At 38.7% G+C, this 22,235-nt stretch overlaps 1 protein-coding gene across 1 annotated transcript in view; it reads left to right on the forward strand.

Moving 5' to 3' along the window:
- Positions 1–22,235, forward strand: part of LOC102695602 (vitellogenin-like) — a 30,155-nt gene that overhangs the window by 1,105 nt on the left and 6,815 nt on the right. The window contains exons 3-28 of the mRNA XM_069194363.1: positions 47–198; positions 286–537; positions 1,590–1,751; positions 3,245–3,402; positions 4,139–4,289; positions 4,805–4,962; positions 5,425–5,590; positions 5,955–6,080; positions 6,769–6,987; positions 7,414–7,631; positions 8,586–8,683; positions 9,543–9,667; positions 10,138–10,239; positions 10,461–10,580; positions 11,021–11,210; positions 11,325–11,418; positions 13,250–13,435; positions 13,701–13,854; positions 14,337–14,556; positions 16,842–17,008; positions 17,511–17,807; positions 18,333–18,629; positions 19,476–19,529; positions 19,789–19,884; positions 21,165–21,377; positions 21,633–21,775. Of these exons, the coding sequence (XP_069050464.1) occupies positions 47–198; positions 286–537; positions 1,590–1,751; positions 3,245–3,402; positions 4,139–4,289; positions 4,805–4,962; positions 5,425–5,590; positions 5,955–6,080; positions 6,769–6,987; positions 7,414–7,631; positions 8,586–8,683; positions 9,543–9,667; positions 10,138–10,239; positions 10,461–10,580; positions 11,021–11,210; positions 11,325–11,418; positions 13,250–13,435; positions 13,701–13,854; positions 14,337–14,556; positions 16,842–17,008; positions 17,511–17,807; positions 18,333–18,629; positions 19,476–19,529; positions 19,789–19,884; positions 21,165–21,377; positions 21,633–21,775 (4,318 nt within the window). The remainder of the gene's footprint in view (positions 1–46; positions 199–285; positions 538–1,589; positions 1,752–3,244; positions 3,403–4,138; positions 4,290–4,804; positions 4,963–5,424; positions 5,591–5,954; positions 6,081–6,768; positions 6,988–7,413; positions 7,632–8,585; positions 8,684–9,542; positions 9,668–10,137; positions 10,240–10,460; positions 10,581–11,020; positions 11,211–11,324; positions 11,419–13,249; positions 13,436–13,700; positions 13,855–14,336; positions 14,557–16,841; positions 17,009–17,510; positions 17,808–18,332; positions 18,630–19,475; positions 19,530–19,788; positions 19,885–21,164; positions 21,378–21,632; positions 21,776–22,235) is intronic.

The following is a 22,235-nucleotide window of genomic DNA, read 5'->3' on the forward strand; positions in this document are numbered from 1 at the left end:
CCTCTTTCTAAGGAAGAACTCTCAGAAATGGTTTTGTAATCCACAGAGCCAACCTTTAGTGGAAGCAAGAGCTATCAGTACAAGTATGAGGGCATCCTTTTATCTGGGCTTCCTGAGAAGGGCTTAGCCAGAGCTGGGGTAAAAATCAGCTGCAGGGTGGACATTTCTGAAGTGGCCCAGAAAACCTACCTGCTGCAGGTGAGCATTATACTGAACAGTTAAGATTCATAAACACTCTTTCAAGCTGTTGTATTCTGCTTAACTAATGTGTGTCCTTTCTTTCAGCTTCTGCAGCCTGTTATCCAGGAGTATAATGGAATCTGGCCAAAAGCCCCATTTCACCCGGCAAGCAAACTGACACAGGCCCTGCAAAGACAGCTCACACAGCCTATCAAGTTTGAATACAGGAACGGGCATGTTGGTCACATATTCGCGCCTGCTGAGGTGTCTGACACTGTGGTCAACCTCCACAGAGGAATCCTGAATATGCTGCAAATGACCCTGAAGGCCACTCAGAATGTATATGAGCTACAAGAGGTAGGTATTTCTGCCTCAGTAACCTTGAAAGGTGATTTGGTCTGATTTGGTGTATTAATATTGAAAGTAATAAAGTCCATCTTAATGTTTACATATGATCATTTAGAAGGATCAGCCATACCACACCAAGGTGTTAAAATGGGGGGAAAAAAAGCTTTTTAAAGCAATGTATGGTTTTTCAAAACAAGTTTTTAAAGAAAGCACGGGATTTGGGGCTTAGTCAGGATTGGAATCAGAAACTGACCAAAGAGACAAATAAATCCATAAAGTAAATGAAAAAAAACATAATTAAAAGATAAGTAGAAGTTGAGTAAGTAGTCCAAAATCAATTTACTGTATAAAAAATCCCAGTTTTTGCTTGCTTGAAACTCTTCTCCTTGCTACTGGACTTGCTCCTGCCCTGACTTCCACAAAAGCCACAAGAGCTTCAGCAATCAATTTCCTTGCACCAACCCAATAGCCCATCTGTCAGCTAGTTTTAAGCTTGAGACTGCTGCTAGAAGAGCCCAGCACCTCTCTTCAATTTGGTCTCACCCACACTTTCAAATAAGGCGGGTTCTGACTTTTCCCCCAAATTAATTCAATGGCACCTACATAACATGCACAACCAAATACATACAGTACATACCTACTGGAATAACTCATCTCGATCGTGCTCATACCAAAACAAGGGAAAGAAATATTAAAAACAAACTTTTTTTCAAAATGTCAATAAAGAAACTCTTCCCTAAATGCTTCACAGTATGATTATAAAACCAGTAATGGCAGATATTAATTACTGTACTCTGGTTTTATGCTCTTTGCTGTAATGATGTTTTATATTGTCACAAATGAGAGACCTCGTATGTGATTTGTGTGACCACAAAGCTGTCTGTGAATTTTTTTCACAAATCTAACCCTTCAAGTCTTTCAATAAAACGTTACTTCTACACGTTAGCCTACAGGAGAATTGTTGAAATCGGGAGCTTCGGAAGAAAGAAGCAAGACATGTTAAATGCTTCAGTGCAAAATGGCGATGTTGACTTGCTCTCCCATTTCCTGCTGTTTTTCAGTCTGACATTTCGGGGACCTGCCAAACCAGCTATGTCATTCAGCAGGACAGAGACAGCGACCAGATCATTGTCACCAAGTCCAAGGACCTGGACAACTGTGAGGAAAAAGTCCAGAAAAACATGGGCATGGCTTATATTCACCAGTGCCCCACCTGCACCAAGGTGGGTGCCCTCTTGGAAGTCCTTCATCAATTTTAGATTTTCTCTACATGTCACATTAGGCACATTGCTGGGAAAACGTTGTTTTTTTTTTGCTTTGTTCTGCTATTTCACTTTTCATTTTTTTCTAGTTTTCCCTGCATAGAGACACAATTCTATGGCGATTTACAAACATTTTAGGCATTTAGTCTTAAGGTAGGATGCAGTTCATTCTGTTAGTTCAGCATTTTGTAGTGCAAAATGAGTCAGTGTGATCTGATTGTTAAATATTGGTAACATTGGAGCATACTGGAACATACAGAGATAGTGACCACATGGTGAATGAGACAAAGAGCATCCTCTAGAATGTCAGAATATCAAGAAAGAGAAAATCGTGTAAAATGGAATAAGGATGAACCTCCCACTCATTGTTCATCTATAATAATAATCAAGCTATTTTGCTGTCTTTTGTTCAAATTAGATTTAAATAACAGGATGCCTTTTCATTTAAACTCTGTTTTTTACAGTGTGCTTCTCGAGCAGCACACATACATGTGGCAGTGTGTAAACTCGACTTGTACGAGCAGCTTTCTGTGTTGTCAGAAGAAATTTGAGAGAATGTATTTAGGTTGCCGTGGGTTACCACATAATAGTAAAAGGTAGCTGAAGCTCTGCTGGAGGAGACAAACTTGCAATTGGCTTTGTCTACTCCCACATCAAGGGCCTACTTCGTAGCTTAGTTTTTACAAACACTTAATATTTTTAAGATGATTAGGAACATCTAATATGAAGTAATATGAAGTTTTGGATGTAAGATGTTTTAAAAAACCTTACTTGGGGTAACTTTACTACGGTTCTTTATTAATGAAGGAAGAATTAAATCTTTTGTACTTTTTGTGAAATTATTGGCAGACACATAGCACCTAATGCTGTGGCTTATTGTTTTGTCAGAACAGGAGACCTCAGCGCCCTTATTGGCTGCGTAAGAGTTTGTACTGATGTCAGTCCTCAGGTGTGCAGAATGATAAAGAGGTTTGATGTGGGCACGAAGGAGGCTTTAGTGATAGACTGAGTGATAAACAAAACTGTTGCAGTATAAATTTTAGGCCTTGATTTCGCTTCAGTGCCCCTCTTCTGCAAATAAAGGGTAATTTAAAAGCTAAATACTTGATCTTTTCAGTAGAGCCAAACAGTATAGCCATTGTGTGCTTCACCTGGCCATATTAAAGCATGTTTTAGCTTAAACTATGTTTGTTTGCTCCCACAGTAGACTTTCAAAGATGATTTAGAAAATGCAATGGGGTAAATGCAACTTTAGAAGGTCACATTTGAACATTAGACATTAGACATTAGAACTAGAAGGTCACATTTGCACAATACATTATTTACATACAGTAAGTAATACATAAGTGTTATATCTTTTTCTTAACAGAGTTAGAGATTTGTAATAAGCAGCTTAGTTTTACAGGTAGTTTTGACCCATCCCCACCTGACTGCTTTGTATCGTATGACTCCAGTTTGGAAGGAATCTCAGGGGGACTGCAGCTTCCACTTATGTCCTGAAGCCCATGAGGGCCTCGCCTTCTGGCTTCCTGGTCACTCAAGTCACATCTCAGGCTGTGTACCAGTTCACACCATTCAGTGAAATAAATGGAGCAGCTCTCACGGAAGCCAGGTAGGGTGTAAGAAAATGTCTCTCTCATGCCGCCTGGTCCCTTCACGGCCTGTAGGGAAATGACATGAGGCCCATAATACAGAAGCAACTTCTCAAGTTAAAACAGATTGACCCAGGTCTCCAAACAACTTGCAAACAGTTTTAATTGTGCAACTTCACCCTCAGGAAAGTGTCTGGTGACTAAATGAGGGGATATCATTGTCAGTATCAATATTGTTAATATTTGTCAATCCTTTTAAGTAAAAAGCATTTTTTTTAATTGAGGTTGTGTTTTAGGTCTGTTATTTGTCTTTTTTTTTGTTCATTCTGGATATGTTACTTGCATTTCTGCATACCTTACAGAACATAAGGAATGATGTGTAATTCTTACAAGTCTATAATAAGCTCCCAACCTGTAATGATTACATTTGCAAGTGATTGAAAACACATGACTTTATAAAAATCACGTGTTTAAAAATCAGTACAGATGCAGATTTAATTGGACCATTGTGTTTGTTTGATTACTGGTTTGCCATGTTACCGATTCTAACATTCTTTCTTGCCAGAAATGATAGTTCTCATAAGGTGTGAGATGCTTGTGATCTATGTTTTGTATTTTATCTTTCACTGGTCCTTCTCCAAGAGTGAGGAAAAAATCATTTAAAAATGGACTTTCTTGGTTGATCAAAATACAGCTTACAAGGAGCCATCATCCACATCAGATTCTTTATCCTAAAAACACTTTTTATTTTAACAGTCAGAAGCTAATTTTGGAGGAGACAAGAGGGGCACGCGCCAATTTTCTAGAACAGCAGTTTCAGAATCGGGGACGCCTTCAGTATCAGTTTGCTTCCGAAATCCTTCAAAGTCCAATTCAGCTTTTTAGAACACAGAGTCCAGAAATTAAGGTAGGCATTGTGAGGCCTGGAGACACTGAAAAGGGTAATATTAATATTTTAAACAATGAAATTGCTTTTGCATTTTATAATTTTATTATAGTTCTTAATTGCACAAGATACCAATATGAATAACAAATAGGTTAAATGCCCCTTTTTGAGACAATCAGGTTAGTCTCCATTTTTTAATAAGAGATATAACTCTAAAGTAATATTTTGTATTTTATTTTGCAATAATGTTATCATTTGACATTAATAAATAATAAACCCCTAGTATAAAATGAGATTACGATACTGTATACATTGCTAATTTTATGTTGTCAATCAGATAAATGATATGGTGACCATTCACTTTCAGCTAAGATGTAAATGATCTGACAATGAGTAATGAAGTATTTGGAGCGCACAACACATATAGGACACATACAGGATATGTGGCACAGTCTTAAATTTGGAGAGAGTCTGAAAATAAACATGAGAACATAGTGTTACAGCCTGATGAATAGTGTTGTTTTTTTCCCAAATAGATTAAAGAAGTTATCCAGTATCTCATCCAGAATAATGAGGAGAATGTCCCAATGAATGCCCCCTCCAAGTTCCTGGAGTTGATTCAGCTGCTGCGAGCCTGCTCCAAGGGGAACATTGAGGCTATCTGGAGGCAGTATGAAAACACAAAGCAATACAGGTGAATATTCAACAGGCCTAATTCTATCCAGATTGACCAAACATCATGACAACAACTACACTGACCCAAGCCTGAGGAAGCTCTGTTTGTGTGTAGTACTTCACGACAATATTTTGTTAGTAAGCAGTATGCGTTCTTCTTACTTAAGTATGAAATTGCTTTTATTGTTTTATTTACCTTTTTTGTGTTCTACTTTAGCTTTGTGTATTTAATGTGTCATTTGATCCTTTTTGATTCAACAGAATGGGACATTGAAAGGGAGTTAATACTTTTGCAAAGCACTGAGAATATACACTGTGTATTCTGTATGTACAGTATATTTCTCTTCAGAAAAGACTGAAAGTCACCGTCACTAAAGTAGTCATCCATGTGGCTGGGCATTGTGGACACTTGTTTCTTAACTTGTGTGCATTATAAAAAGTTGGCTGTTCTTAAATGTCTTTCCAATTATTTTATGGGAAGGCGTTGGTTCCTGGATGCACTTCCTGCAGTTGGATCTCCTACTGTCTTTAAGTTCATCGCTGAGCGGATCCTGAAGAGAGACGTGTCCACCACTGAGGCTGGCCAGATGCTGGTCACTGCCATGCACCTCGTCAGAGCGAGCCATGAAACCATGGAAATGGCCATGGTGAGTGTAGCTGTCAAATCTTGTTTACACATCGAAATTTTGGACAACACAGCCTGGGACGTGCTGGAACGCTGATTGCAATAGACTGTTGACCACCTGTTTTTATAACACCGGAAAACAATTCTATTTTATTACCAAATCTTGGGGTGTTGTCATTGTCATACAGTTTGATCAGAATAGGGTCAGAATATCTTAAGAACACAAGATTCTTGCTAAAGTTCATTTAATGTGTACCACATAACCTGTAATTTATAAATATCATGATGACTGGCTACAGTTGTAGATAAATGGAAAAAAAGGCTAGCAAGAGGGCTTTGCTAAAATTACTCTATTACTAATTATTTTAATCTTCCTTTTCATACAGGAGCTTTTAAATTCATTGGAAAACCTGAAATGGCAACCGGTCTATAAGCTTGCTGTGCTGGCCTATGGTTCAATGGTGAATAAATACTGCGGGAGACCTGAGGACTGCCCTGCAACTGTTTTAAAGGTGCAACTTGGAAATAAGTGTCATAGCGTCACAGTTAAAAATCCAGTGCCATTTTATTCAGTTGAGCACGAGTGAGCCACATTTGTTTGTTTAGTCCCATTGAGTGTTTGAGCATGCTCCTCAATAAAATTCCACCTGTGCGCAAACTGCATGGAATTACTGGTTAAAAATCGACTTAACAGACAGTAGTTTTATAAAGATCTTTTTATGACGCTGAGAGATTTCTAAGTCTTCGTCAGCTTTAAGTGTCACATTTAGTGGCCAGCTTGCTGGGATAAGCTCTGGCGTCCTCCAAGACCTTGTACTGGATAAAGCAGTTAGAAAATGAATGGATGTTGTGGTCAGCATGCTAAAACAAGCAATCGTACTGGCTCAGGAAGGTACACGGTTATTATCAGTTTGGAGCTCTCACTATGAGCTGTTGACTTGCCTAGTCTTTTTTCAGCCACACTTTCATAGTGCTTGTGTAATTATACAGAAACTCCATTTGCAGGTGGGCAGTGTGGAGGAATTCTCAGGGAGACATAGGGACTGTCCATACATGAAAAGTAGTTTCAGGAGGCTGAACGTATCCATGTCTTCTGACTAAAAATATGAATGGAAACATTTTGGACTTGTGGGCAGCTATGTCTTGGGACAAGGAAGGTGGAGTAGGATGAAAATCTAACTGCATGTGTTTGAACTCTAGCCCCTCCATGACATGGCTGCTGATTCAATGAGCAGAGCCCATGAGGAGGACATTGTCCTGGCTCTGAAGGCCATAGGGAATGCAGGGCAGCCTGCCAGCATCAAAACCATCATGAAGTTCCTGCCAGCGTTTTCCTCCATAGCTAATCATCTCCCAGTCAAAGTCCAGGCTGATGCAGTGATGGCCATGAGGAACATTGCTAGGAAACAGCCCAGTAAGGTAAGACTCCCAACAAAATGTCTTTAATCCAGAACAGATACTTGTTTTGGTACCATTTGTATTGCAATAAAAGGGACTTGAGATTTTTAGTACAGCTCTTTGAGTTGGCAACTGTTGTTCTTTCCATATACAAAAACAGAAAAAATAAATTAAGATAAGCCTGGGTTCAAAAGATTCTACTGGAACAAAAGCAAATGTTTGGAGCTTCATAGTGACATAGAAACAAACATTAATGGAAAAAATCCTACCCAAAATACCCAATGTACAATTACAACAGATTACTAGCAAAAAACATCAGGGGGCCTTTGTCTTTTCATCTTGACCTTTCTCCAGGCTTTGGAACAAAATATTTAAATGCAATCTGAAGTACAGACCCAAGCACTCACTGCTTGTTTGTCCCCTCTCTGTGTTCATCTGTTAAAGCAGGTCCAGGAAATAACGCTGGAAATCTTTATGGACAGAAGACTGCAACCGGAGGTCCGAATGATTGCGTCTATTGTTCTGTTGGAAGCCAAGCCACCCTTGGCTCTGGTGGTAACAGTGGCAGAAGCTCTGCTGAAGGAGACGAGCTTGCAAGTGGCCAGCTTTGTCTACTCCCACATCAAGGGCCTGTCTAGGAGCTCTGCGCCCGAGCACCATGCACTGTAAGAAAGATTGGGTTTCCTCTTTTCTCTAAACATCTTAAAAGCACGACACTGTGAATTATTACCCTGTAAAGAAAAGTAGCATGCATAGTACAGTATCTTCCAAAAGGGATTCTGCCCCTGCAACACAAGGGATTGTGGTCAATAGCAGAAGAGCTTTCATTTTGTATTCCCTATTCTCACATGAACTCAGGCAATGTTACTTAAGAATATAAGCAACCTAAGAACATAAGAAAGGTGACAAACAGAATGGCCCATTTACTCTGTTTGGTATTTAGCAGCCAATTGAGCTAAGGATCTCATCTCGCTTTCTCTTTGAAGAAGCCAAGGGTGTCAGCTTTATCATGCTTGGGTTAGTTTGTTCCAGACTCCCACCACACTCTTAATGTTTGAAAATAGGTTGAGATAATTTTGGCACCCACCCCTATAGTCTTTCACTTTCACAGACGAAAAGTACAAGAAGCCCCATGAGAGACTGCTCCCCGGTTGATATGGTGTCAGAGCAAGACCCCGTAAACAAACTTTGAGCAGGACCTTCAGCTTGTGTCCCCTATTGCTGTGGTCTGTACCATGTTTCTGGCTAAAGACCAAGCTTGGATACACTGCATTTTGTGAGAATGGTTTGTAAGATTATGAATATAATATCTGATGGTACTTCTTTGGTGACAGATTCTAGGTGTCCCATTCACAATAACAGATTGATGTCACAGAGCATTGTGTGTGTCCTGACAATATTGTATGCCATACAGCATTCATATCAGTAAACCAAACACCTTTACGATCTCAAAATGTCAAGCATTGCATTAGATCGTTAGCATTCACTACACAAAGGATGTTCAAAATACAGTACTTGCATACTATGCTAATATGGTGTTATGAGTCTTGACTATTAAAAAAATGTTTAAAAAAACAGAGAACAGATCTGGGATTTTTGGTGACTATGTTTGTTTTTAGGTCTGCTGCCTGTAATGTAGCTGTGAAACTCCTTAGCTCTAAACTCGACCGACTGAACTATCGGTATAGCAAAGCTATTCGTATGGACATGTATCACTGTAAGTATGACTGAAGTACATTTTCACCATAAATAATCAAATTTTTGTTAAAAATATTGAGATTCTTGTCTGTATTTAGAGAACAAATTTCATTGCAATTATTTTCCAGTCGAGTGTTTAATCCAACCCCAGATATACAGTTCATGATTTTCTAATTAGGCTAACGTTTTTTGATTCTGCTAGAGATTTTAAATTTACCCATAAATGTTCATAGATATCTTGAAAAACCAACTTTTCAGGAGCACAAAATATTGAAAAAGTTCTATTCAGTCACATTATTGGTCCAATTCAACAACCCAGCTGGAATGAAAACCAGATGGAAGAATTGTTTTTTTTTTCTTATTTAGTATTAAAAATTGAATGAATGAACATTATAGAACCAAGGTGATATCCCTGCAGTTTTCTTCCTGACCAATTTTAAAAACTTATACAGACATGTCTTCGTTAGACTACACGTCTGCAAAATTATAAGAGTTACATAAATAGAAATAACAAATGTAACAATAAGAGTTGTTAAAACAGTCATGCAAAATGACAACTAAACATTGGTAATAAAATATGTTAAATACCACAGTTTAATCATTGTTAAGTTACAATCAATGTTATAAAAAATGACAAATACACTCAGCAAACTGGGAATTTACCTTATTTTCTATTCACAACTTTATCATAATAAAGAATAATGTTCAGGAGCAGATCACTGTTTAAATAGTTTAAATGCCTTCCTTTCAGTTTGTAACAGGACTTTATGTGTCTCTGAACTGCAGTTTAAATTTATCATGGAATAAAAAATGCTTAAAGAGCACAGTCAGTCACCACCTTTTCCCATCATTTCTTATTTTTCATGTTACTTCTGTAGACAACTTGAAGGCAGGAGCAGCAATGAACATGTTCCTGATGAACAGTGCAGCCAGTGTTTTTCCCACAGCTTTTATCACAAAATTGCAGGCCAGCGTCCTTGGTTCTTCATCTGACCCTCTGGAGGTACTGAAGTAGCAATATGTAGCAGTCAATTACAGTATACTTTTACATTACATGGGAGTAATGCTTTGCATGCGGCCAAATACACCTCATTAGGCAGAATCAAATGAATGCCAAAGGTCAGCCATTGTGCTCAGTTATACATTTTTGAGATTAACAGGTGTGTCAACTCTCCAAATTCAATAACTAGTGAGTGAGCAGGTTCTATACTATAAATAAGGTGAATGACAATGATATAATTTGCTTTGTTCCTGTTCATAAGAGTTCCACGGTTAAGAACATTTGATACAAATTTTAAATTCTCACTCATTTGATAAAGATTTGGACAAATATCCTGTTGTTAACTAGTGAGGCAAAAAGAAAAAGGAAAACACCACATTTTTGTATCTAGAAAGCTTTGTTTCAAAACATTTCTGAGTACCAGCCTGGCTTTTTATCATCTACAGTTTCACATCCAGACTTGTTTTTTCTAGCTTGGCATTCGGGCTGAAGGGTTAGAGGAAGCTCTTGAAAAATATGAAGACGAATTTACAAATATGCCCACATCAAAGAAGATTGAGAAGGTTTTGAAGATGGTAAGGTGATAAACTGTCCCTAATGCTCTTTCATAAATACATTGATAAGCACATATTTAAATTGTTTTATGCAGACTGTGCATTGGACATCATCATGTTAAAGTTATCCTTCTTATGAACTGTTTGTTTATAATGTTTTTACAAAAGTAATGTAGAATAACTAGCGATGAAAGATTAGGAAATAGTAAACAAGAACACACATTTTCTGGCTTTTGTTTCAGCTGAGCAGGTGGAAGTCTGTACCATCAGAGAAAACACTGGCATCAGCATATATTAAGCTGTTTGGACAAGAGATTTCATTCTCCCGCATGAATAAGAAATACATAGAAGAAATAATGCAGGTACTTGATAAAAACTTTTTTTTTCACCAACACACTGCCAATAAATAATGTAACTAAGACAAAATCTTTTATGAGGGTTAAACAGTACCATTTTTTCTTATATTCCTCAAAATACAAAAATAATTTTGTCATCTTTCTGCAGTTGTAAGGCAGGGTAGTGAATTGGGTTAGGTTTTGGCCTTATGACTAGAAGGTTGTGGGTTCAAGTCCCTGCTACAGACACTGCTGCTGTCCTCTTGAACTGAGGAGGGAATTAAATGCTCTCTAGTCACCTAAAAGAACCCAGAACATACAGTACTGGCTCTGGAACTGTATGGACTTAGCTTTTTACTTATATAGTAGCTATACTTTAATTGTTAAAATTAATCTATGATGATGCATATAAGCTGTGGAACAGTCATGCAGCAGACTGACAGATCGTATTAACTGGTTATACCCAGGCTATCAGAGAGCCGGTGGAAAGACAGACGCTCATATGGAGGATTGTGACTCAGCTTCAGAGTGGAACAGCTGTACAGCAATCAATACCCCTACTGGTTGCTGAGATGCGCCATATCATCCCCTCATGTGTTGGATTACCAATAGAAATGAGCCTCTACTCAGCTGGTGTAGCCACTGCTTCAATAAATGGTAAAAAAGTTTTTATTTTAGTTGTCAAGGTCCATAGTGCACTTCTTTTACTGTATATTTTAAACAACTACTTCACCATTTGTCCAGATGACTGAATATATTATCTTTCTCCAGCTCAAATGCAGATCACACCAACCCTTGCCAGAGAGTTCAGTGTAACTCAGTTACTGAACTCAGAGCTCCAGCTCAAGACAGATGCCACCACCAGGTAAATAAGATACTTTATTCCTTAAACCTAATAAGACCAGCAGTTAGAATCAGCATTTTGGTTGGTGCTATTTATTGGAGCTCCCGAGATGAATAACTAAGATTTACAGTATAAACCTGTTTTTACATTTAGTAATAACCATTTTTATATACACTACATGTATACATACTTTTTATATAAACTACTATAGATATATAGTATATATAGCTCCCCTTAAATATATATAAGCTTTTTTACAAATTTAAGGTGTATATATTATATATTACTCCCTTTATATACTGTATATGAGAGTGCAAAGGAGGAGTGTTTCAATTTTTAGATTTTAAAGGGCTCAGGAATCTTTTTATAGTAACTGTTTATTTTACTTCAGGTAGAAGTCTCTCACAATTATACACCTATAAAGTCCCAAGAAACCCTCATTAGTGCTCCAAGTGCTCCAAGGGTGTACTTATCACAAACAAATTCATGACCCAGAGAGAGCACACAGGATTAATATTGGAGCTCACAGGGAAAGACCTTTTTGTTTATTACTCCTTAAACCTATCGTGAGATCATCCTTCAGGTTGCCAGAGTTTGGATGGGCCATTTCAGAGTGATTGATGTTTGATCTGCTCTTGCTGTACAGCACAGAAAAGTATTAGGATTAGTTTAGAAATCCTTTCACAAACCTGGAGTGCAGCACTTTCTGCTATGCCAAATATAAACTCATCTATAGTAGCCAAAAAGCATAGTTTATGCCCTAGACCTGATTTTATTTAGTTCAGGTGGGTAGCTGCGTTAGCATAGGCTGCAAAGGAACAAGTAATAGGTTTATTCCATGCTGAAAGGAAGAAAAAAGAAAACACAGTGTTTTGGCTGTGGAGTCTTCTTCGGGTGTAAACCGAAACGTTGTGTTTTCTTTCTTCTCTTTTCAGCATGGAATAAACCTTTTACTTGTTTCTGATTATATTTAGGCTATTTAAACAACTACAGTTCTACAGCTGTCTTTTTCATTCTGGCTTTACCCTTTTGGACAATGACAGAGTTGAGAATGTTGGAGTGTTGGACTGGATTCTTTGTATAGGTTCAGTGATATTAGAAATTCTGTGAGGTCAGGCACTCTGAAGGTGGGCATGTTGGTTTTATTCTTTTCACCTTTATTGTGTCTTTTTCATGGAGTGTCGGACAATATAATACTGCTACTATGGGACTGCTCGATTGAAGTGTATGTGTCTGGGTTTGTCAGTGTGTGTTTACAGTTTAGTTTGAAACCACGGAAGACAGTGTTCTTTTGTTTTGGGTCTACAGTATGAACAATGAACAATCAACATCATAGCAGGGAAATGTGCAGTAATTTTTCACAGCTTGTCGGTTTTGTGTTTCTTACATTGAATCATAGTATTGCATCCTATAATGCCATATCCTATCACGTTTCTGGAAGTCATTGCTCTTTTTTGCACGTGAAATAAAACAGTAGAAATTCTTATAGGAACTGATAAGAAAATACATTATCCTGTTGTTTTTGCAAAATGAAGGTGAAGCTTAACAGTTTTACATTTTGCCTGCATCAGTTTCTGCATGAACTCTGTATTTTTGATCCAAGGTTCTGGACTTGGGTTAATAACATTTCATAGAACAGCACACACCTGTAGGGACTTTCAAATGCTTTCTAATCCATTGTGGGACATTGAGTAGAGTATGTTCATATCTTTTACCTCTTAATGCCTCCGAACGTTTGTATAAAATTTCAATGTGTGCATTGCATCACAATTGTGAAGCAAGAGTGTGTGCAGAACTTTACTTTTGTGTTAAATTTAAATGCCAGCAAGTGACTGAGCTTTTTTTTTGCTAGCTTTACCATGAACGCTGTGGCTGTTATGGGGGTCAACACCCACCTCATTCAGACAGGTGTGGAGCTCCAAGCAAGAGTTCATACTGTGATCCCAATGAAGTTCACTGCCAAGTTGGATATGAAAGAGAAGAACTTCAAGATGCAGTTTGAGCCCTGCCAGACTGAGACGGAGCTGCTAATGATGAGGTATTTGCTGTTCGAGTAAATATTCTTCTTGACTTGGAAAGAGAAAGAACAGAGGAACAAGTCCTACAGTCCTTTTTTTAATACAAGTTCGATTTTTACTTTTGAGCTTTCACAGTTTCAGTTTATAAGACGTGGGCAATACATGCTGGTTGCCTGACATGGTAGAATTTGTTTTGCGTACACAAAAGTCACAGCAACAAAGTTTGTTCATAAAAAGTATATTTTTTTATATATATATTTAAAAAAATAACTGTATCTTTTTAAGGGCTCAGGCTTTTGCTGTAACAAGAAATGTGGAAGATCTGGAAGCTGCAAAAAAGACACCATTGTTACCTGAATCTGCTCAGGCGGAGATCATGAAGCAGCATTTTGACCCAGAGGCTTCAGCCCCTCGCAGAAGAGACTCAGCTGAAGCAATGGTAAGCTGGTGGTCTTTTCCAGCTCTTCTTATCGAGGTTTTTTAGTTAGTGTTTAATCATATCTTATAGGATTATGATAATATATATATATAACTTTATGGTCCCAGAGAACTGTAAAGGCCTTTGCTCCTAAATTATGTCTTTTATAAACTGGGTGTTTTCTACATTCCCCCTAACATTACACTATGGTTCACCTATGTACCAAACCACTCCACTACTCTCAGGTAAAGATAAAAGGAAAACGCTCATTCAAGAAAATGGTACAGTATAGTGTCGTATTGCTCTATTGCTCATATTGATGGGTTTATTTTACCAGGAAAGATATGCATCTCATTTTTAATGGTGAAGAATTATAATTCTTCACATAATAAGTTACCACTGATATTTTTATGCTCCTTTCTACGATGTTTCATGTTTTATGTTAACTTGATCTCAAGACAGACATACAGCAGTAGTAATTGTTCATATCTTTTCATTTGTAGACCAGGCTGTCTGATGAGATGATATCTCCGGGCTCAGTGACCTCTGATGAGCAGAGAAGGAAGCACTCTTCTCACAGGATGTACAATGTTTGTACCAAGATCAGGAACTTTGGATTCCAGTTGTGCTTCGAGGCCAAATCAGAAAATGCTGCTTTCCTCAGAAACACACCTCTTTATGTAATGATTGGACAGCATTTCTATAAAATTGATCTCAGACCAGGTATGGAATGAAATGTTCAGCCTGATAACAGGCAACTAGAATATAGAACTCTGCAGATCCAACATAGATTTTAATTTCTTGAAATATATTTTGTGGTTGAAACTAATTTATTAGAATATTGTGGGACTCCTAACGCTGGTTTCACGGACCAGAATTTGCTATATTTTTAAACATGGTTGAAATTACATTCATTTGAGATTCCTGCTAATCTGGGTTTGATAAATCAAAGTTCTTTGTGAATGTAAAAGCAGTGTTAATGGGACAGGACATCCATTTGACATAAAATACAAGGGGTAGCAAATAGCTTTTTATGCAGCCCACGGTGACCCTGTGGCATCGGCAATGTTAAGTTTGAAGTGAATGTTATGGAGAAGTGCTCTGATGGGGCAAGCCTGGGTTTTGACCATGGTCCCCTCTGGGAGTGAAAATTGGCTTGATTGCCTGATTAGTGTCCTGTATGACTGGAGTGCCACTGGAAGGAATGAGAACTAATTTTAGACTAAGAATGACTAAGTTGTTTTTACACTAAGGATTGTGGGCGTCTGGAACAAGTTACCAGGCTACCTTCTGGGGTCCTTCGAGAAATGACTGGATGAGATTCTTTGATCAATTACAGTGCCTTGCGAAATCTAAATCTAAACGAAATCTATTGGATTTTTGAAACTTTTTTAACTAATAAAAAAATGAAAAGTGGGGCGTGCAAAATTATTCGGCCCCTTTACTTTCAGTGCAGCAAACTCACTCCAGAAGTTCAGCGAGGATCTCTGAATGATCCAATGTTGTCCTAAATGACTGATGGTGATAAATAGAATCCACCTGTGTGTAATCAAGTCTCTGTATAAATGCACCTGCTCTGTGATAGTCTCAAGGTTCTGTTGAAAGCGCAGAGAGCATCATGAAGACCAAGGAACACACCAGGCAGGTCCGTAATACTGTTGTGGAGAAGTTTAAAGCCGGATTTGGATACAAAAAGATTTCCCAAGCTTCAAACATCCCAAGGAGCACTGTGCAAGCGATCATCTTGAAATGGAAGGAGTATCAGACCACTGCAAATCTACCAAGATCTGGCCGCCCCTCTAAACTTTCAGCTCAGACAAGGAGAAGACTGATCAGAGATGCAGCCAAGAGGCCCATGATCACTCTGGATGAACTGCAGAGAACTACAGCTGAGGTGGGAGAGTCTGTCCATAGGACAACAATCAGTCTTACACTGCACAAATCTGGCCTTTATGGAAGAGTGGCAAGAAGAAAGCCATTTCTCAAAGATATCCATAAAAAGTCTCGTCTAAAGTTTGCCACAAGCCACCTGGGAGACACCCCAAACATGTGGAAGAAGGTGCTCTGGTCAGATGAAACCAAAATCGAACTTTTTGGCCACAATGCAAAACGATATGTTTGGCGTAAAAGCAACACAGCTCATCACCCTCAACACACCATCCCCACTGTCAAACATGGTGGTGGCAGCATCATGGTTTGGGCCTGCTTTTCTTCAGCAGGGACAGGGAAGATGGTTAAAATTGAGGGGAAGATGGATGCAGCCAAATACAGGACCATTCTGGATGAAAACCTGTTGGAGTCTGCAAAAGACCTGAAACTGGGACGGAGATTTATCTTCCAACAAGACAATGATCCCAAACATACAGCAAAATCTACAAAGGAATGGTTCACAAATAAACGTATCCAGGTATTTGAATGGCCAAGTCAAAGTCCAGACCTGAATCCAATCGAGAATCTGTGGAAAGAGCTGAAAACTGCTGTTCACAAACGCTCTCCATCCAACCTCACTGAGCTCGAGCTGTTTTGCAAGGAAGAATGGGCAAGAATTTCAGTCTCTCGATGTGCAAAACTGATAGAGACATACCCCAAGCGACTTGCAGCTGTAATCGCAGCAAAAGGTGGCTCTACAAAGTATTAACGCAAGGGGGCCGAATAATTTTGCACGCCCCACTTTTCATTTTTTTATTAGTTAAAAAAGTTTCAAAAATCCAATAGATTTCGTTCCACTTCACAATTGTGTCCCACTTGTTGGTGATTCTTCACATAAAATAAAAAATTTATATCTTTATGTTTGAAGCCTGAAATGTGGCAAAAGGTTGAAAAGTTCAAGGGGGCCGAATACTTTCGCAAGGCACTGTAGCTACTTGGCAAGCAATTCTGATAGATTTAAATGTATTACCGTTTTAAACTTTTCTTATGCGAAACAACATTAGACTACATTTATTTTCACAGCAGCTCTGGAGGCATCTAGCTGTCATTGATGATTTTTACTTTGTATATATCCACAGCACATTCTTCTGATGCTACAGTAGAGAAGATTGAGGTTGAGATTCAGACAGGTCCTAAGTCAGCCTCTAAAATTGTTCGAATGGTGGCCATTGATGAATACCCCAGAGCTAAGAAACTGGCAGGCAGTGTCTTGACAAAACTGAAGGGAATCCTGAAACCCTTCAAGGTGTGGTAAAACTGAATGAATTCATTTTCTGGCAGATATTATATTATTATTTTATGTTTTTGTAATATTGTATGCAGTTATTTTGCTGAATCACTTCTAATTATGTTTTTATTTTTATTGACACTGACGATGACTTTTATATCGATATTCCTTGTTTTTTGGTATTTTATAGCTTTTAGTATAATTTGATATTTTGTAGAATATGGTGCAATTTAGATGTTGTTGGTATTCTTACATTTCCCTATATGTAACCCAATTTGAGCTGCTCTGCGCATGAAAGGCACAGTGCTTACAAAGCTTGACTTTATAAAATGATTTTTGCATCTCTAGTATCATTTGAAAAAGGCTGGAATTAAATACAATTTTGTTTTTGTTTTTTTGCACCCCATAAAGAAATAAGAACACTTTGTGGAAGGCAGAGTCCAGACTAAATCTGAATTTAACAAGACCTGCGAAAAAGCTGTGTACAATATTGCAAAACTGTTTTATTTTGTCTTCTTAGGGACATCACCATAATGCTACTGGAATCTCCTGGAGGTCCTCAAGTTCAGCATCAAGCAGTCACTACCACCCACAGTCCAGGCGTACCTCGCAGAAGAATAGGCACAGAATGAGCAACAGCAGCAGTAGCAGTAGCAGTAGCAGTAGCAGTAGCAGCAGCAGCAGCAGCAAGTTGTGGCACAGCAGACAGCATAAGAAAGACCACAACAGACACCCCAGAGTAGGAGGCCATTTTAGGAGGCATGGAACAAACACAAGCACGTCTTCCAGCAGCTCCTCTGGTTCATCCTCTGAATTGGTAAGGGGGGAAGGGGAGGGGATCCTATTGAGCACCATCCAAGATGCTTCAAAGAGTGGGGGAGGAGTGTTCGTCTCCTCTGATATTAGAAAACATTCAGTAGAGCTTTACCTGCATGAGTCTCAAAATAGCATAACAAGACATGCAGAAAAATCATGTAGCAAAATTACACATAAACACACCAGGGTGTTACCATGCTGCATGCTCGTCCTGATGAAGGCTTGCTTGCCGAAATGTTGACAACTGAAGTGTAGAGTATACATCCAGCTGACTACAATTCCTGCTGAACTGCGTTTGCAGAATGTCTTTGTCAGCTCTCAAGTACTTATTGGTGTATTACACCGGTTTCACCTGCACTCGGGCTGAACATTTTATATTTTGCTTATTGGAGGCAAATAAAAATGAATCTTTGTAGGGAGATTATGAAGGTTGAAAAAATTAGATCACTCTGAATATCTTATGTCTCTATTACCTGCGAAAAAGCTGTGTACAATATTGCAAAACTGTTTTATTTTGTCTTCTTAGGGACATCACCATAATGCTACTGGAATCTCCTGGAGGTCCTCAAGTTCAGCATCAAGCAGTCACTACCACCCACAGTCCAGGCGTACCTCGCAGAAGAATAGGCACAGAATGAGCAACAGCAGCAGTAGCAGTAGCAGTAGCAGTAGCAGTAGCAGCAGCAGCAGCAGCAAGTTGTGGCACAGCAGACGGCATAAGAAAGACCACAACAGACACCCCAGAGTAGGAGGCCATTTTAGGAGGCATGGAACAAACACAAGCATGTCTTCCAGCAGCTCCTCTGGTTCATCCTCTGAAATGGTAAGGGGGGAAGGGGAGGGGATCCTATTGAGCACCATCCAAGATGCTTCAAAGAGTGGGGGAGGAGTGTTCGTCTCCTCTGATATTAGAAAACATTCAGTAGAGCTTTACCTGCATGAGTCTCAAAATAGCATAACAAGACATGCAGAAAAATCACGTAGCAAAATTACACATAAACACACCAGGGTGTTACCATGCTGCATGCTCGTCCTGATGAAGGCTTGCTTGCCGAAATGTTGACAACTGAAGTGTAGAGTATACATCCAGCTGACTACAATTCCTGCTGAACTGCGTTTGCAGAATGTCCTTGTCAGCTCTCAAGTACTTATTGGTGTATTACACCCCTTTCACCTGCACTCGGGCTGAACATTTTATATTTTGCTTATTGGAGGCAAATAAAAATGAATCTTTGTAGGGAGATTATGAAGGTTGAAAAAATTAGATCACTCTAAATATCTTATGTCTCTATGATCAAATCATTAAATTTCAGAGTATTTATTTCTCTTAAAGAAATAGACTATTCCCAGAGTTAGTAAATTAAATATATGATCATAAATGCGGTCTTTGATAAACTTTCTGGTGCAGTGTTGTAAAGCATGGCGAAATTGTAGAAAAACGACAGTAAGTCTTTGGTCAATCCGCAGCAAAACCATGGTAAAACATTACAAATCCTTAGGTAAATATACCATGATAACCTGTCATAAGTATGTACTAAGCTACACTATAACTGTTAACTATAACTAGAAAGTACTATCAGTTTTTAAGTTGCTATATTCTTGTAAATTCCACCTTTTGTTTAAAGTATGGACACAAACCAACTGCAATTTGTCTTTGTGTCTCCTACAGTACAGAGGTAGAGCTGATAACTTCAACCTACGTTTCAAGGCCCATGGGCACCTGGTAAGACTTTCTTCTATGTGTTTATGTCACCTAAAGTTTGTAAAGCTGGATCTAAGATTTGAAATAGACCTAAAAAAATTACATTTAATGTGCTTCCTATGTAGTAATATACTGAAACAAATTTTGCATTTACAAACCCATAACTGTAGTGACTTAAACGTCACCAAAAAGAGTGGCAAATTGTTTTAAAAACAATTGTGAAATTTCCTTGTGTAAAATGATTTCCCTTGACAGTGTTTCTTTCTTATATGGTGTACAGCTTCAAGGTGATCCTGGCAATGCAAGACCCTTCACTTCTTCATCCAGTTCAAGTAGTTCATCTAGCAGTGAATCCAGCTTGGCCTCAAAACCAGAGGTTTGTTAAATAGCTATTGAATAGTATCATCATTGCAAACCTTGATGGTTTAATGCTGTTAAAGGAGATAACAATTCCCACACAATTAGCTGTTAATAGCTTTATACCTGCTGATATGATATCCTTGTGATGCATAGGAGAAATACATTGAAAGAAAAATGTGGGGTGTTAAGTTTAGGGATGTGAAGATCCATAATACAGCCATTCTATTCCCAAATGCCAAAATAATAATAATTGTACTCTCACCCTTTCAAATGTATTTTCTGAGCTGCTCAAGTGAGGTAATGCTGAAGCACTGCTGTTAATTAGTCATTGCTCTTATGCAAAGCAGAAATATTAAAATTCTCCCAAATTATAAGATAGGCAAAAAAAATTGTCAGGCATACACTGAGTAAATTGCGAGCTGGAGTGTTAAAGAGTTGAATGATCTTGAAATAATTTGCAAACATGTAATGCCCAAACTGCATGTTCATAGGGTGCATGATTTTGTCTTGTACCATTTCCATATCTGGGAGGAGTGGGTGAGGTTCTTTTCCATTGAACCTTCTGTGCTAGGGTTAGACACACAGGAAGTCTTGTGCATGGAACTATGCTCCTTAATGCCTCTCACATTACTGCTGATCTTTGTTGTGTTGTAGTGATGGGAGAGCCTTTTAACAAGCCAGTTCAATTTGGCTGCACTTTCTGTACCCCACTGTGCTAAAGATTTGTATTTGTTTCCTGCTCTCAGAATTAGCTGCAGACTGTAACTGTATTCTGGATTCCTCCCTTAAATTCTCTATTGCAAAACTTGTGTCTCAGTCTAAGACGGCTCCTGTCATTCATTCTTCTCACAAAAAGGACTCTTTCGTATCTAGCATTTGATCATACATCAGATAACAAAACAAGCTGAACTTGGAAGATATGCACATTCACAAACATAAACTCTTCACCATGTTTCACGGTTAGATTTAAATTGTAAATCTCTTTCCTTTCCTTCTTATTTTATAATATTTTATTGTTGATATGTATTGAAATCAATGGTGAAATGTGAAATACATTAATGTGTAATTTAAAGGCTTAACTTTGTTGGTGTTTCCAAATGTGTTTCCACTGATAAAGGGATTGATTTCAGAGAACAGTGAGCTACAGAATATAAGCGCTGAATGGGGAAAGCCAGGCAACACATACTTCCTATGTTTGCATATTTGCTTCCTATGTAGAACGTGCTTTATTTATTGTCATGAAGCGCTCTCTTTCACTGTATGTGAGTACATGCTTTTTCCTGCTTTGCGTTGCAGTTCAAGTTCCTGGGAGACTCAACCTCTCCTCTGTTCGCCGTTGTGGCTCGGGCCAGGAGAAGTGACGGGCTGCAGCAGGGTTACCAGTTGGCTGTCTATGCTGACACCACTCTGTCGAAGCCCAGGGTGCAGGCCCTGGCCATCGAAATCAACAGCAAGGACAAGTGGCAAGTGTGCGCTGATGCTGAGCTTCACAATGACTACAAAGCGCTGGTAAGGCCACTGGCCTCGCCCTTTTCTCATGTGATGGGCTGGGTTCCAGTCCAGGTTATATCCTAGGGTATATTCTATAATGGTATAGAAAAATGATGGCATTGTGTTGATAGAGCTTTCTTATGTCTCTTATTTAAAACCTGAAACCCTGTGATACAAACAGTACAGTATGTAGTGTATCTTGGTTCGTGTCAGTCCAGCTTCCTCTTCAATAGGCTTTGACTGTGTTGTGATGTTCTGTTTCTGCTTCTGCAGGCGCTGGTGAGGTGGGGTCAGGAGTGCCGAGAGTATAAGGTAGCAGTGAAGGCAGCGACTGGGCGCATAGCAACTCATCCTGCTCTGCAAGTTAAAGCCAAGTGGTGGAAGATTCCACGTGCTATGAAATATGCTGGAGAGACGTATGTACTTATCTGTTAAAAAAAACTGCTGAAATAATCAATAGTTTGATTAGATCCTAATGAACAAAATTGGAGGGATGGGATGTGTGGAGGGTATTTGAGTGACTTGACTAGCTGAGGGAATGGCACCTTAGCTACAAGGAGGAGGCTGCCCAAACCCATCCTCACTATTGTGAGGAATGAGCTAGGGAGCTGCTGGAAGGGTGTAGATAGAGTGGCAGATGGGATGCAATAGAGATGTGTGAAGGATAGAACTGGGTGCAAGACTTATATACATAGGAGAGTGAATGCGAGTAAGATCAGGGTCTAACCTTCCTCCTGAACTTCTGTTATAAACTCCTTTAGTCAAAACACTGTAAGTTTGAAATCAGAGGGTCGGGGAAAAAATAATGGGGTATTACCTTACCACATACATTTGGGAAATAACCATGAGAGCATAATCTCTTTTTAATGAAATATG

The sequence above is a fragment of the Lepisosteus oculatus genome, chromosome 9 (assembly GCF_040954835.1).
Source record: "Lepisosteus oculatus isolate fLepOcu1 chromosome 9, fLepOcu1.hap2, whole genome shotgun sequence".
Taxonomy (NCBI): Eukaryota; Metazoa; Chordata; class Actinopteri; order Semionotiformes; family Lepisosteidae; genus Lepisosteus; species Lepisosteus oculatus.